We start from the raw sequence: 16,308 nt of genomic DNA on the forward strand, positions 1-16,308 counted from the left end.
GGTGGGTGTTTGGAGCGCGCTGCCAGCAGAGGTGGTAGAGGCAGGTACAGTAGATTCATTTAAGATGCATCTGGACAGATGCATGGGTAGGTGGGGAGCAGAGGGATACAGATCCTTATGAATTGGGTGATAGGTTTAGACAGTGGATTTGGATGGCACAGGCTTGGAGGGCCGAAGGGCTTGTTCCTGGGCTGTAAATTCTCTTTGTTCTTTGTTCTTCCTGTTGACTAGATGTTCCACATCCCTTTGTCACCCAAGGTTCCTTCACCCTCCCATCCCTTCCTTGCCTCAGTGGGACAAACCTATCCAGCACTCTCAGCAAGTGCTCTCTCAACAACCTCCACATTTCTGTCGTGCACCTCCCTGAGAATATCTGCTCCCAGTCTTCCTGTCTAATCGCGTTCTAATTCCCCCCAATTAAATACTTTCCCATACTGTCTGCTCCTATCTCTCTCCATGACTGTAGTAAAGGTCAGGGAGTTGTGATCACTATCACCGAAATGCTCTCCCACCGAGAGATCTGACAGCTGGCCTAGTTCATTGCCAAGCACCAAATCCAAGATGGCCTCCCCTCTAGTCGGCCAATCAACATGTTGCATCAGGAACCCTTCCTGGACACACCTGACAAAAACTACTCCATCCAAACTAACTAAGGAGGTTCCAATCAACATGAGGGAAGTTAAAGTCACCCATGACAACAACCTTGTTACTTCTGCACCTTTCCAAAATCTGCCTCCCAATCTGCTCCATCATGTCTCTATTGCTATTGGGGGTCTTGTAGAAACCTCCCAATAAAGTGACTGCTCCTTTCTTGTTCCTGACTTCCACCCAGACTGACTCTGCAGACAAACCCTCCTCGATGACTTCCCTTTCTGCAGCTGTAGTACTGTCCCTGATTAGCAATGCCACACCCCCCCCCCACCCACCTCCTTTACCTCCCTCCCCTATTCCTTTGTAAACATCTAAACATTGGAACATCCAACAGCCATTCCTGCCCCTGTGATATCCCAGTCTCCGCAATGGCCGCAACATTGTACCTCCAAGGACTGATCCATGCTCCAAGTTATTCCTTATTCCTGACAATTGTTGTGTTAAGATAGATGCACTTCACCCCATCACACTGACTGCAACTTTGCTCTATCAACTGTCTCTCCATCCTCACAGACTCTCTGCACACTAATTCTGCCTGTTCACCAGCTACCCCATCCTCTGATCCATAGCTCCGGTTCCCACCCGCCCTGCCAAACTGGTTTGAACCCTCCCACAAAGAGCTTCTCCTACCCAGCATATTGAGCCCCCCCCCCCAGTTCACGTACAACCCACCCTCCTTGTACAGGTCCCACCTACCCCAGAAGGTATCCCAATGACCCACCATATCTGATCCACACTTGCTTACATCAATGCCCCCTGCCCTGGTCACTCCATCAAGGGGGAATGTTTCTTCCTGTCTCTCCTGCCTACGTTCATCATCATTATATACATCCAAGTCATAATTTCCACCCCCGCAACCACCTCCCTTCCCCCAGCTCTGAGGAAAGGGATCCCAGTTGGTCCAATCTCTCTTCAGAACCAAACTCTCCAGCCCAGGCGACCCCCCCCTGGTAAATCTCCCCCACTCCGAGTGCTATCCCACCCTCCCTATAATGTGGATTCCCGAACTGAACACAGTACTGTAGCTGGGGCCTAACCAGCGTTTGAGACAGTTCCAGCCTCACCTCCCTGCTCTTCAACTCTGTTCCCCCCTCCCTGGCTAATAAAGGTAAGTGTCCCGTGTCCCTCCTTAACCACTTTACCCGCCTGTCCCAATACCTTACGGGAGCGGGGAACACACCCACCGAGCTCCCTCTGACCCTCGGGCACCCCCAGGGCCCTACTGCCCACCACCTACTCCCTTGCCTTGCATCCCCCACCCCAGTGCATCCCCTCACATTGATCCCTGTTGAACGTTGCTTTCAATAAAGTTGAGGAGAGGAAGGTGAATTTGACAATGACTGTTAAAGTGGACAGCAGTCTGGGTGTTGCCAATATCCACACTGCCTCCCCATTGTTCTCTGTGCATACAAACCCCTTATTTACCCCATCGCCCTGGTTGGCATGGTGTGACAGAGAGAGACCCTTAAACTGGAGTGCCGGAAATCTTAATCTGTATTTGCATTTAAATGGCTGACAACGTGCATGTATCTCGGTAATTCGGAACAGCTTCATATCCAGTGCCCAACTCTGGGTTGCTGTTACTCTGTGACCATTATCGTGTGAGCTCTAATCCCATCGCTGTGCCTTGAACTGGGCTGCACCTCGTCCTCTCCTGCCAATTCCAAACTCTGGGGCTCTTCACCGGGAGGGGGGGCTCTGGAGTTGTCCCATTCCCTTCTCTTGCCCAGACCCTGTGGATCAGAACTTTCCAAGAGATTCCAAGGGCAGTGGAGAACATCTGGCTCTATGATTCCTTATTCTATCCCCTTTGGCTCCCCCGACCCTCGGCTTGTCAGGCACTTGCAGGGTCCACAGAGGCCTGTTCCTTTCACAGTCAGTTGGTTGAGCGTTGACGTCAAGTTAGCATCATTTCCCAGCATGCAAGCTTCCGCACGTCCTGTGCTGACATCACATCTGGGTTTGGCTCCACTGCTCACGGTGAGAAGGAGGAAAGACGTATCCCCCCTGGTGACAGCAGATGATTGGATGGCAATCCATCATACCGCTGTCTGATCGCTCTGCGTCTCAGTATCAGCACTGTGAGCAAGATGATGAGGACCACCGTGACCACCACCAGTGCGATGATAACGATCACTTCTCGACTCAGTGGAGCTGTGGGGGGGAAATAATCCAAAAAAGATTAGATTACTTACAGTGTGGAAACAGGCCCTTCGGCCCAACAAGTCCACACCGCCCCGCTAAAGTGCAACCCACCCCTACCCCTTACCCCTTACCTAACACTACGGGCAATTGAGCATGGCCAATTCACCTGGCCTGCACATCCTTGGACTGTGGGAGGAAACCGGAGCACCCGGAGGAAACCCACGCAGACACAGGGAGAACGTGCAAACTCCACACAGAGAGTCGCCTGAGGCGGGAATTGAACCTGGGTCTCTGGCGCTGTGAGACAGTAGTGCTAACCACTGTGCCACCGTGCCGCCCCCAGTGACTGCATCAAGGAATAGGGAAGGAAGGTGCTGGGTGGGGTATTAAAGGGTGATGGGTCTGAGGGAGAAAGTGGGTTCGAGGGGCAAGTGGGATTAGACTGGGTGGGATATTAAAGGGTATGGGGAGTGAGAGGGAGAGTGGGATTAGACTGGGTGGGATATTAAAGTGTGTGGGGAGTGAGAGGGAGAGTGGGATTAGACTGGGTGGGATATTGGAGGGTGTGGGGAGTGAGAGGGAGAGTGGGATTAGACTGGGTGGGGTATTAAAGGGTGTGGGGAGTGAGAGGGAGAGTGGGATTAGACTGGGTGGGATATTAAAGGTTGAGGGGAGTGAGGGGGAGAGTGGGATTAGACTGGGTGGGATATTAAAGGGAGTGGGGAGTGAGGGGGAGAGAGGGATTAGACTGGGTGGGATATTAAAGGTTGAGGGGAGTGAGGGGGAGAGTGGGATTAGACTGGGTGGGATATTGGAGGGTGTGGGGAGTGAGAGGGAGTGTGAGTTTAGACTGGGTGGGAAATTAAAGGGTGTGAGGGGGAGATTGGGATTAGACTGGGTGGGATATTAAAGGTTGAGGGGAGTGAGGTTGAGTGGGATATTAAAGGACATTGATGAAACCTCGTCTGGAATACTGAGTCCCGTTCTGATCTCCCTATTATCAGAACGATAATATTAAACTGGAGCGGGTCCTGAAGAGATTTCCCAGGAAGTTACCGGGTATGGAAGGTTTGTGTTAGAGAGGAAGGCTGGGTAATTTGGGACTTACTTCACTGGAGCGAGTGTGTATAAAATAATGACGGGGATGGATAGGATTAGTGGGCGGGGTCTTTTCTCCAGGACAGGGGATTTTGTCACTCGAAGGGGAACATTTTTAATGTGAGAGGAGAGAGATCTAAAAAGGAGAGGAGGGGCCGATGTTTTACACAGAAGGTGGTTTGAGTGTGGAATGACCTTCCTGAGGAAGTGGTGGATGTGGGGACAGTTACAGCATTTAACAGCCATTTGGATAAGGCCATGTATAGGAAATGTTTGGAGGGATATGGGCCAGGAGCAGGCAGCTGGGACTGGGTTAGTTTGGGATTGTGGTCAGCACGGACTGATTGGGCCAAAGGGTCTGTTTCCGTGCTGTGGGATTCTAGGAAGGGGGCGTGGGCGACCGAGAATTAGAGCAACTTTTCGGAACGGGGCGTGTGATTGGGATGTGGGAATGTGCTGTCTGAAATTGTGGCCGGGTCGGGGGAGGGGAGCGAAGGTAATAATCCAATCGCCGCTTCCGGGAAAACGCCATGGAATATAAGGAATCTCAGGACACTGCCTACCCACACAGGCTCGGTCAGTGACAGGACGGTGAAGGGAGGGGAGGGGAGGGGGCGAGGGGGGAAGGGGGGGGGGAGGGGGTGGGAGGGGGAGAGGGGGGAAGGGGAGGGGGAGAGGGAGAGGGGGGAAGGGGAGGGGGAGGGGGAGGGGGTCCTACCCACACAGGCTCGGTCAGTGACAGGACGGTAAAGGGAGGGGAGGGGAGGGGGAGGGGGAGAGGGGGGAAGGGGGAGGGGAGGGGGTCCTACCCACATAGGCTTGGTCAGTGACAGGATGGTGAAGGGGGGGAGGGGAAGTTTGCTCTGGGGCTGGGGTCTGGGGGAGGGGAGGGGGAGGGGAGGGGGAGGGGGTCCTACCCACACAGGCTCGGTCAGTGACAGGACAGTGAAGGGGGGAGCAGAGGTTCACTCTGGGGCTGGGGTCTGGGGGAGGGAGTTTCCTGCAGTACACAGAAAGATCCCATGGCCCCTTCCTGGCCTGAGTGTGTGGAGTGGTGTGGGATCTGTCCCAGAGGGGGGGTGGGCTCGGCCGCTCCGATACTGAGATCAAGACGGATCATATTCTGAAGGCGTGGAGTTGGGGGGAGAACCTCGGGAATGGGAGTACGTTTCCCCGGGATACAACCCTCCCACTCAGGACACGGACGGGGAGGAGGAGGGTTCACACTCGGAGGCTGGAAACCCCTTCCCGAGGTGCTGCTGGTATTAAAGGATGAAACACAGAGGGGGGTATGAATCAAGGAGGAAGGTGGGGCAGGACCTGGGGTGGGTGGGGGTTCATGGCATCAGGGAGGGTGGTGGGGTTTGAGGTGTGGGTGTGGGGTGGGAGGTTACGGTAGAAAAGAGGAGTCACAGCCACGAATTGTTTCCGCATTTGTTATAAAATCCGGTCCCATCACACAGTCTCACCCAACGCTGTACACCAATGGGGAATGTTGGCATTGTCCCCTCCCCAGACCCACCACCCCACCCCCCACCAGGGGCAGGGACTGGACTCTGACCCGCTGAGTGCTTGACCCCAGTTGATGCTTTCATTCCCCAGTGAAAGGGAAATTTTCCTGAGGGAGGGACAGGAGGGGGTGATGGGCAGAGGAACGGAGTGGGTGGGAGGAAGGGGGCAGGAGGAAGGGGGCAGGAGCCCTCGAGTCACTGAGTGATAAGGTAGGGGACTTCTTTGACGGGAATCACCAGGCTACACGTTTGAAATTACCATTCGCTTGGGTCGATGTGCTGGTTGTTGCTGGGGTTGGTGTACTGGTTGTTGCTGGGGTTGATGTACTGGTTGTTGTTGGGATCGATGTACTGGATGTTGCTGGGGTCGATGTGCTGGTTGTTGCTGGGATCGATGTACTGGTTGTTGCTGGGATCGATGCACTGTTTGTTGCTGGGGTTGGTGTACTGGTTGTTGCTGGGGTTGAAGTACTGGTTGTTGTTGGGATCGATGTACTGGTTGTTGTTGGGATCAATGTACTGGTTGATGCTGGTGTTGATGTACTGGTTGTTGCTGGGATCGATGTACTGGTTGATGCTGGGGTTGATGTACTGGTTGTTGCTGGGGTTGATGTGTTGGTTGTTGCTGCGGATGATGTCCTGGTTGTTTTTGGGGTTGATGTGCTGGTTGTTGCTGGGGTTGATGTACTGGTTGTTATTGGGGTTGATGTGCTGGTTGTTGCTGGGGTTGATGTACTAGTTGTTGCTGGGGTTGATGTGCTGATTGTTGCTGGAGTTGATGTACTGGTTGTTGTTGGGGTTGATGTGCTGGTTGTGGCTGGGGTCGATGTACTGGTTGTTGCTGGGGTTGATGTGCTAGTTGTTGCTGGGGTTGATGTGCTGAATGTTGGTGGGGTCGATGTACTGTTTGTTGCTGGGGTTGATGTGCTGGTTGTTGCTGGGGTTGATGTGTTGGTTGTGGCTGCGGTTGATGTACTGGTTGTTGCTGGGGTTGATGTACTGGTTGTTGTTGGGGTTGATGTCCTTGTTGTGGCTGGGGTCGATGTACTGGTTGTTGCTGGGGTTGATGTACTGGTTGTTGTTGGGGTTGATGTGCTGGTTGTTGCTGGGGTTGATGTGCTGGTTGTTGCTGGGGTTGATGTGCTTGTTGTGGCTGGGGTCGATGGACTGGTTGTTGCTGGGGTTGATGTGCTGGTTGTTACTGGGATTGATGTATTGGTTGTGGCTGGTGTCGATGTACGGGTTGTTGCTGGGATTGATGTGCTGGTTGCTGCTGGGGTTGATGTGCTTGTTGTGGCTGGGGTTGATGTACTGGTTGTTGCTGGGGTTGATGTGCTGTTTGCTGCTGGGGTTGATGTGCTGGTTGTTGCTGGGGTTAATGTGCTGGTTGTTTCTGGGGTTGATGTCCTGGTTGTTGCTGGGGTTGATGTACTGGTTGTTGCTGGGGTTGATGTGCTGGTTGTTTCTGGGGTTGATGTACTGGTTGTTGCTGGGGTTGATGTGCTGGCTGTTGCTGGGGTTGATGTACTGGTTGTTGCTGTGGTTGATGTCCTGGTTGTTGCTGGGGTCGATGTACTGGTTGTTGCCGGGATTGATGTACTGGCTGTTGCTGGCGTCGATGTACTGGTTGCTGTTGGGGTTGATGTACTGGTTGCTGCTGGGGTTGATGTGCTAGTTGCTGCTGGGGTTAATGTGCTCGTTGTTGCTGGGGTTGATGTGCTGGTTGTTGCTGGGGTTGATGTAATTGTTGTTGCTGGGGTTGATGTGCTGGTTGTTGCTGGGGTCGATATACTGGTTGTTGCTGGGATCGATGTACTGGTTGTTGATGTGGATGATGTACTGGTTGTTGCCGGGATTGATGTACTGGCTGTTGCTGGCGTCGATGTACTGGTTGCTGTTGGGGTTGATGTACTGGTTGCTGCTGGGGTTGATGTGCTGGTTGTTGCTGGGGTTGATGTGCTGGTTGTTGCTGGGGTTGATGTACAGGTTGTTGCTGTGGATGATGTACTGGTTGTTGTTGGGGGTGATGTACTGGTTGTTGCTGGGGGTGATGTACTAGTTGTTGTTGGGTTTGATGTGCTGATTGTTGCTGGGGTTGATGTCCTGGTTGTTGCTGGTGTCGATGTATTGGTTATTGCTGGGGTCGATGAGCTGGTTGCTGCTGGGGTCGATGGGCTGATTGTTGCTGGGGTCGATGTACTGGTTGTTGCTGGGGTTGATGTCCTGGTTGTTGCTGGTGTTGATGTACTGGTTGTTGCTGGGGTTGATGTCCTGGTTGTTGCTGGTGTTGATGTACTGGTTGTTGCTGGTGTTGATGTACTGGTTGTTGCTGGGTTTGATGTGCTGATTGTTGCTGGGGTTGATGTCCTGGTTGTTGCTGGTGTCGATGCACTGGTTATTGCTGGGGTCGATGAGCTGGTTGCTGCTGGGGTCGATGTGCTGATTGTTGCTGGGGTCGATGTACTGGTTGTTGCTGGGGTTGATGTCCTGGTTGTTGCTGGTGTTGATGTACTGGTTGTTGCTGGGGTTGATGTCCTGGTTGTTGCTGGTGTTGATGTACTGGTTGTTGCTGGTGTTGATGTACTGGTTGTTGCTGGATTTGATGCACTGGTTGTTGCTGGTGTTGATGTACTGGTTGTTGCTGGGGTTGATGTGCTGGTTGCTGCGGGGGTCGATGTACTGGTTGTTGCTGGGGATGATGTACTGGTTGTTGCTGGATTTGATGTACTGGTTGTTGTTTGGATCGATGTAATTGTTGTTGCTGGGGTAGATGTACTGGTTGTTGCTGGGATCTTTGTGCTGGTTGTTGCTGGGGTTGATGTACTGATTGTTGCTGGGGTTGATGTACTGGTTGTTGCTGGGGTTGATGTCCTGGTTGTTGCTGGGGTCGATGTGCTGGTTGCTGCTGGGATCGATGTACTGGTTGTTGCTGGGGGTGATGTACTGGTTGTTGCTGGTTTTGAAGTGCTGATTGTTGCTGCGGTTGATGTACTGGTTGTTGCTGGTGTGGATGTACTGGTTGTTGCTGGGGTCGATATGCTGGTTGCTGCTGAGGTCGATGTGCTGGTTGTTGCTGGGGTTGATGTACTGGTTGTTGCCGGATTTGATGCACTGGTTGTTGCTGGGATCGATGTACTCGTTGTTGCTGGTGTTGATGTACTGGTTGTTGCTGGGGTTGATGTGCTGGTTGTTGCTGGGGTTGATGTACTGGTTGTTGCTGGGGATGATGTACTGGTTGTTGCTGGATTTGATTTACTGGTTGTTGCTGTAATTGATGTAGTTGTTGCTGGGATTGATGTACTGGTTGTTGCTGGGTTTGTTGTGCTGGTTGTTGCTGGGGTTGATGTAATTGTTGTTGCTGGGGTTGATGTACTGGTTGTTGCTGGGGTCGATGTACTGGTTGTTGCTGGGGTTGATGTGCTGGTTGTTGCTGGGGTTGATGCACTGGTTGTTGCTGGGATCGATGTGCTGGTTGTTGCTGGGGTCGATGTACTGGTTGTTGCTGGGGTTGATGTGCTGGTTGTTGCTGGGGTTGATGTGCAGGTTGTTGCGGTGTTTGATGTGCTGATTGTTGCTGGGGTTGATGTGCTGGTTGTTGCTGGGGTTGATGTGCTGGTTGTTGCTGGGGTTGATGTAATTGTTGCTGGGGTTGATGTGCTGGTTGTTGCTGGGGACGATATACTGGTTGTTGCTGGGATCGATGTACTGGTTGTTGATGTGGATGATGTACTGGTTGTTGCTGGGGTCGATGTACTGGTTGTTGCTGGGATTGATGTACTGGTTGTTGCTGGGGTTGATGTGCTGGTTGTTGCTGGGGTTGATGTGCTGGTTGTTGCTGGGGTCGATGTGCTGGTTGCTGCTGGGATCGATGTACTGGTTGTTGCTGTGGATGATGTACTGGTTGTTTTTGGGGGTGATGTACTGGTTGTTGCTGGGGGTGATGTACTAGTTGTTGCTGGGTTTGATGTGCTGATTGTTGCTGGGGTTGATGTCCTGGTTGTTGCTGGTGTCAATGTACTGGTTATTGCTGGGGTCGATGAGCTGGTTGCTGCTGGGGTCGATGTGCTGATTGTTGCTGGGGTCGATGTACTGGTTGTTGCTGGGGTTGATGTCCTGGTTGTTGCTGGTGTTGATGTACTGGTTGTTGCTGGGGTTGATGTCCTGGTTGTTGCTGGTGTTGATGTACTGGTTGTTGCTGGTGTTGATGTACTGGTTGTTGCTGAATTTGATGCACTGGTTGTTGCTGGTGTTGATGTACTGGTTGTTGCTGGGGTTGATGTGCTGGTTGCTGCGGGGGTCGATGTACTGGTTGTTGCTGGGGATGATGTACTGGTTGTTGCTGGATTTGATGTACTGGTTGTTGTTTGGATCGATGTAATTGTTGTTGCTGGGGTAGATGTACTGGTTGTTGCTGGGATCTTTGTGCTGGTTGTTGCTGGGGTTGATGTACTGATTGTTGCTGGGGTTGATGTACTGGTTGTTGCTGGGGTTGATGTCCTGGTTGTTGCTGGGGTCGATGTGCTGGTTGCTGCTGGGATCGATGTACTGGTTGTTGCTGGGGGTGATGTACTGGTTGTTGCTGGTTTTGAAGTGCTGATTGTTGCTGCGGTTGATGTACTGGTTGTTGCTGGTGTGGATGTACTGGTTGTTGCTGGGGTCGATATGCTGGTTTCTGCTGAGGTCGATGTGCTGGTTGTTGCTGGGGTTGATGTACTGGTTATTGCCGGATTTGATGCACTGGTTGTTGCTGGGATCGATGTACTCGTTGTTGCTGGTGTTGATGTACTGGTTGTTGCTGGGGTTGATGTGCTGGTTGTTGCTGGGGTTGATGTACTGGTTGTTGCTGGGGATGATGTACTGGTTGTTGCTGGATTTGATTTACTGGTTGTTGCTGTAATTGATGTAGTTGTTGCTGGGATTGATGTACTGGTTGTTGCTGGGTTTGTTGTGCTGGTTGTTGCTGGGGTTGATGTAATTGTTGTTGCTGGGGTTGATGTACTGGTTGTTGCTGGGGTCGATGTACTGGTTGTTGCTGGGGTTGATGTGCTGGTTGTTGCTGGGGTTGATGCACTGGTTGTTGCTGGGATCGATGTGCTGGTTGTTGCTGGGGTCGATGTACTGGTTGTTGCTGGGGTTGATGTGCTGGTTGTTGCTGGGGTTGATGTGCTGGTTGTTGCTGGGGTTGATGTACTGGTTGTTGCCGGATTTGATGCACTGGTTGTTGCTGGGATCAATGTACTCGTTGTTGCTGGTGTTGATGTACTGGTTGTTGCTGGGGTTGATGTGCTGGTTGCTGCTGGGGTTGATGTACTGGTTGTTGCTGGGGATGATGTACTGGTTGTTGCTGGATTTGATTTACTGGTTGTTGCTGTAATTGATGTAGTTGTTGCTGGGATTGATGTACTGGTTGTTGCTGGGTTTGTTGTGCTGGTTGTTGCTGGGGTTGATGTAATTGTTGTTGCTGGGGTTGATGTACTGGTTGTTGCTGGGGTCGATGTACTGGTTGTTGCTGGGGTTGATGTGCTGGTTGTTGCTGGGGTTGATGCACTGGTTGTTGCTGGGATCGATGTGCTAGTTGTTGCTGGGGTCGATGTACTGGTTGTTGCTGGGGTTGATGTGCTGGTTGTTGCTGGGATCTTTGTGCTGGTTGTTGCTGGGGTTGATGTACTGATTGTTGCTGGGGTTGATGTACTGGTTGTTGCTGGGGTTGATGTCCTGGTTGTTGCTGGGGTCGATGTGCTGGTTGCTGCTGGGATCGATGTACTGGTTGTTGCTGGGGGTGATGTACTGGTTGTTGCTGGGTTTGAAGTGCTGATTGTTGCTGCGGTTGATGTACTGGTTGTTGCTGGTGTGGATGTACTGGTTGTTGCTGGGGTCGATATGCTGGTTGCTGCTGAGGTCGATGTGCTGGTTGTTGCTGGGGTTGATGTACTGGTTGTTGCCGGATTTGATGCACTGGTTGTTGCTGGGATCGATGTACTCGTTGTTGCTGGTGTTGATGTACTGGTTGTTGCTGGGGTTGATGTGCTGGTTGTTGCTGGGGTTGATGTACTGGTTGTTGCTGGGGATGATGTACTGGTTGTTGCTGGATTTGATTTACTGGTTGTTGCTGTAATTGATGTAGTTGTTGCTGGGATTGATGTACTGGTTGTTGCTGGGTTTGTTGTGCTGGTTGTTGCTGGGGTTGATGTAATTGTTGTTGCTGGGGTTGATGTACTGGTTGTTGCTGGGGTCGATGTACGGGTTGTTGCTGGGGTTGATGTGCTGGTTGTTGCTGGGGTTGATGCACTGGTTGTTGCTGGGATCGATGTGCTGGTTGTTGCTGGGATCGATGTACTGGTTGTTGCTGGGGTTGATGTGCTGGTTGTTGCTGGGGTTGATGTGCTGGTTGTTGCTGGGGATGATGTACTGGTTGTTGCTGGGGATGATGTACTGGTTGTTGCTGGGGTTGATGTGCTGGTTGTTGCTGGGGTTGATGTAATTGTTGTTGCTGGGGTTGATGTGCTGGTTGTTGCTGGGGTTGATGTGCTGGTTGTTGCTGGGATCGATGTACTGGTTGTTGCTGGTGTTGATGTACTGGTTGTTGCTGGGGTTGATGTGCTGGTTGCTGCTGGGGTTGATGTACTGGTTGTTGCTGGGGATGATGTACTGGTTGTTGCTGGATTTGATTTACTGGTTGTTGCTGTAATTGATGTAGTTGTTGCTGGGATTGATGTACTGGTTGTTGCTGGGTTTGTTGTGCTGGTTGTTGCTGGGGTTGATGTAATTGTTGTTGCTGGGGTTGATGTACTGGTTGTTGCTGGGTTCGATGTACTGGTTGTTGCTGGGGTTGATGTGCTGGTTGTTGCTGGGGTTGATGTGCTGGTTGTTGCGGTGTTTGATGTGCTGATTGTTGCTGGAGTTGATGTGCTGGTTGTTGCTGGGGTTGATGTGCTGGTTGTTGCTGGGGTTGATGTACTGGTTGTTGCTGGGGTTGATGTGCTAGTTGTTGCTGGGGTTGATGTGCTGGTTGTTGCTGGGGTCGATGTGCTGGTTGTTGCTGGGGTTGATGTGCTCGTTGTTGCTGGGGTTGATGTGCTCGTTGTTGCTGGCATCAATGTACTGGTTGTTGCTGCAGTTGATGTACTGGTTGTTGCTGGTGTGGATGTACTGGTTGTTGCTGGGTTCGATGTACTGGTTGTTGCTGGGGTTGATGTGCTGGTTGTTGCTGGGGTTGATGTGCTGGTTGTTGCGGTGTTTGATGTGCTGATTGTTGCTGGAGTTGATGTGCTGGTTGTTGCTGGGGTTGATGTGCTGGTTGTTGCTGGGGTTGATGTACTGGTTGTTGCTGGGGTTGATGTGCTAGTTGTTGCTGGGGTTGATGTGCTGGTTGTTGCTGGGGTCGATGTGCTGGTTGTTGCTGGGGTTGATGTGCTCGTTGTTGCTGGGGTTGATGTGCTCGTTGTTGCTGGCATCAATGTACTGGTTGTTGCTGCAGTTGATGTACTGGTTGTTGCTGGGCTTGATGTGCTGGTTGTTGCTGGGGTTGACGTGCTTGTTGTTGCTGGTGTTGATTTGCTGGTTGTTGCTGGGATCAATGTACTGGTTGTTGCTGGGGTTGATGTGCTGGTTATTGCTGGTGTCGATATACTGGTTGTTGCTGTGATCGATGTGCTGGTTGTTGCTGGGGTCGATGTACTGGTTGTTGCTGGGGTTGATGTACTGGTTGATGCTGCGGTTGATGTGCTGGTTGTTGCTGGGGTTGATGTAATTGTTGTTGCTGGGGTCGATGTACTGGTTGTTGCTGGGGTTGATGTGCTGGTTGTTGCTGGGCTTGATGTACTGGTTGCTGCTGGGGTTGATGTGCTGGTTGTTGCTGGGGTTGATGTAATTGTTGTTGCTGGGATCGATGTACTGGTTGCTGCTGGGGTTGATGTACTGGTTGTTGCTGGGGTTGATGTACTGGTTGTTGCTGGGGTTGATGTGCTGGTTATTGCTGGGGTTGATGTACTGGTTGTTGCTGGGGTCGATGTGCTGGTTGCTGCTGGGATCGATGTACTGGTTGTTGCTGTGGATGATGTACTGGTTGTTGTTGGGGGTGATGTACTGGTTGTGGCTGGGGGTGATGTACTGGTTGTTGCTGGTGTCGATGTAATGGTTGTTGCTGGGGTCGATGTGCTGATTGTTGCTGGGGACGATGTACTGGTTGCTGCTGGTGTCGATGCGCTGGTTGCTGCTGGGGTCGATGTGCTGATTGTTGCTGGGGTCGATGTACTGGTTGTTGATTGATTTGATGCACTGGTTGTTGCTGGTGTTGATGTACTGGTTGTTGCTGGTGTCGGTGTGCTGGTTGTTGCTGGGGTTGATGTACTAGTTGTTGCTGGTGTCGATGTACTGGTTGTTGCTGGGGTCGATGTGCTGGTTGCTGTTGGGGTTGATGTGCTGATTGCTGCAGGGGTCGATGTACTGGTTGTTGCTGGGGATGATGTACTGGTTGAAGCTGGATTTGATGTACTGGTTGTTGTTTGGATCGATGTAATTGTTGTTGCTGGGATGGATGTGCTGGTTGTTGCTGTGGATGATGTACTGGTTGTTGCTGGGGGTGATGTACTGGTTGTACCTGGGGGTGATGTACTGGTTGTTGCTGGGATCGATGTACTGGTTGTTGCTGGGGTTGATATGCTGGTTGTTGCTGGGGTTGATGTACTGGTTGTTGCTGCGGTCGATGTACTGGTTGTTGCTGGATTTGATGCACTGGTTGTTGCTGGGATCGATGTACTCGTTGTTGCTGGTGTTGATGTACTGGCTGTTGCTGGGGTTGATGTGCTGGTTGCTACTGGGGTCGATGTTGTGGTTGTTACTGGGGGTAATGTGCTGGTTATTGCTGGTAGCGATGTACTGGTTGTTGCTGGGGATGATGTACTGGTTGTTGCTGGGGTTGATGTACTGGTTGTTGCGGGGTTTGATGTGCTGATTGTTGCTGGGGTTGATGTGCTGGTTGTTGCTGGGGTTAATGTGCTGGTTGTTGCTGGGGCTGATGTGCTGGTTGTTGCTGCGGTTGATGTACTGGTTGTTGCTGGGGTTGATGTACTGGTTGCTGCTGTCAATGTGCTGGTTGTTGCTGGGGTCGATGTACTGGTTGTTGCTGGGGTCGATGTACTGGTTGTTGCTGGGGTTGATGTACTCGTTGTTGCTGGGGGCGATGTGCTGGTTGCTGCTGGGATCGATGTACTGGTTGTTCCTGTGGTTGATGTACTGGTTGTTGCTGGGGGTGATGTACTGTTTGTTGCTGGGTTTGATGTACTGGTTGTTACTCGGGGTGATGTCCTGGTTGTTGCTGGGGTTGATGTACTGGTTGTTGCTGGGGTTGATGTGCTGGTTGTTGCTGGTGTTGACATCCTGGTTGTTGCTGGAGTTGATGTGCTGGTTGTTACTGGGGTTGATGTACTGGTTGTTGCTGGGGTTGATGTACTGCTTGTTGCTGGGGTTGATGTACTGGTTGTTGCTGGATTTGATTTACTGGTTGTTGCTGTAATTGATGTAGTTGTTGCTGGGATTGATGTACTGGTTGTTGCTGGGTTTGTTGTGCTGGTTGTTGCTGGGGTTGATGTAATTGTTGTTGCTGGGGTTGATGTACTGGTTGTTGCTGGGGTCGATGTACTGGTTGTTGCTGGGGTTGATGTGCTGGTTGTTGCTGGGGTTGATGCACTGGTTGTTGCTGGGATCGATGTGCTGGTTGTTGCTGGGGTCGATGTACTGGTTGTTGCTGGGGTTGATGTGCTGGTTGTTGCTGGGGTTGATGTGCTGGTTGTTGCGGTGTTTGATGTGCTGATTGTTGCTGGGGTTGATGTGCTGGTTGTTGCTGGGGTTGATGTGCTGGTTGTTGCTGGGGTTGATGTAATTGTTGCTGGGGTTGATGTGCTGGTTGTTGCTGGGGACGATATACTGGTTGTTGCTGGGATCGATGTACTGGTTGTTGATGTGGATGATGTACTGGTTGTTGCTGGGGTCGATGTACTGGTTGTTGCTGGGATTGATGTACTGGTTGTTGCTGGGGTTGATGTGCTGGTTGTTGCTGGGGTTGATGTGCTGGTTGTTGCTGGGGTCGATGTGCTGGTTGCTGCTGGGATCGATGTACTGGTTGTTGCTGTGGATGATGTACTGGTTGTTGTTGGGGGTGATGTACTGGTTGTTGCTGGGGGTGATGTACTAGTTGTTGCTGGGTTTGATGTGCTGATTGTTGCTGGGGTTGATGTCCTGGTTGTTGCTGGTGTCAATGTACTGGTTATTGCTGGGGTCGATGAGCTGGTTGCTGCTGGGGTCGATGTGCTGATTGTTGCTGGGGTCGATGTACTGGTTGTTGCTGGGGTTGATGTCCTGGTTGTTGCTGGTGTTGATGTACTGGTTGTTGCTGGGGTTGATGTCCTGGTTGTTGCTGGTGTTGATGTACTGGTTGTTGCTGGTGTTGATGTACTGGTTGTTGCTGGATTTGATGCACTGGTTGTTGCTGGTGTTGATGTACTGGTTGTTGCTGGGGTTGATGTGCTGGTTGCTGCGGGGGTCGATGTACTGGTTGTTGCTGGGGATGATGTACTGGTTGTTGCTGGATTTGATGTACTGGTTGTTGTTTGGATCGATGTAATTGTTGTTGCTGGGGTAGATGTACTGGTTGTTGCTGGGATCTTTGTGCTGGTTGTTGCTGGGGTTGATGTACTGATTGTTGCTGGGGTTGATGTACTGGTTGTTGCTGGGGTTGATGTCCTGGTTGTTGCTGGGGTCGATGTGCTGGTTGCTGCTGGGATCGATGTACTGGTTGTTGCTGGGGGTGATGTACTGGTTGTTGCTAGTTTTGAAGTGCTGATTGTTGCTGCGGTTGATGTACTGGTTGTTGCTGGTGTGGATGTACTGGTTGTTGCTGGGGTCG

The 16,308-nt window shown here is 51.7% G+C and overlaps 1 protein-coding gene across 1 annotated transcript; it reads right to left on the minus strand.

The window, feature by feature from the left end:
- Positions 1–1,939: 1,939 nt before the first annotated feature.
- LOC140458719 (uncharacterized) lies at positions 1,940–13,036 on the minus strand. Its single transcript, XM_072553382.1, has 4 exons — positions 12,532–13,036; positions 11,623–12,468; positions 5,665–9,408; positions 1,940–2,805 (listed from the first exon to the last, which is right to left on the minus strand). The coding sequence occupies exons 1-4, from the start codon at positions 12,857–12,859 to the stop codon at positions 2,627–2,629; spliced, it is 5,097 nt and encodes a 1,698-aa protein (XP_072409483.1). The 5' UTR covers positions 12,860–13,036; the 3' UTR covers positions 1,940–2,626.
- Positions 13,037–16,308: the final 3,272 nt, after the last annotated feature.

This window comes from Chiloscyllium punctatum, chromosome 34 (genome assembly GCF_047496795.1).
Source record: "Chiloscyllium punctatum isolate Juve2018m chromosome 34, sChiPun1.3, whole genome shotgun sequence".
NCBI lineage: Eukaryota > Metazoa > Chordata > Chondrichthyes > Orectolobiformes > Hemiscylliidae > Chiloscyllium > Chiloscyllium punctatum.

Coding starts and splice junctions, on each gene's coding strand:
- LOC140458719 (XM_072553382.1), bottom strand. CDS start 12,859: ATGCCAGCAACAACGAGCACATCAACCCCAGCAACAACGAGCACATCA. Junction 12,469..12,531: donor ATCCACACCAGCAACAACCA/GTACATCAACTG, acceptor CATCAACCCCAG/CAACAACGAGCACATCAACC. Junction 2,806..5,664: donor CACATCGACCCAAGCGAATG/GTAATTTCAAAC, acceptor TCCCCCCCACAG/CTCCACTGAGTCGAGAAGTG.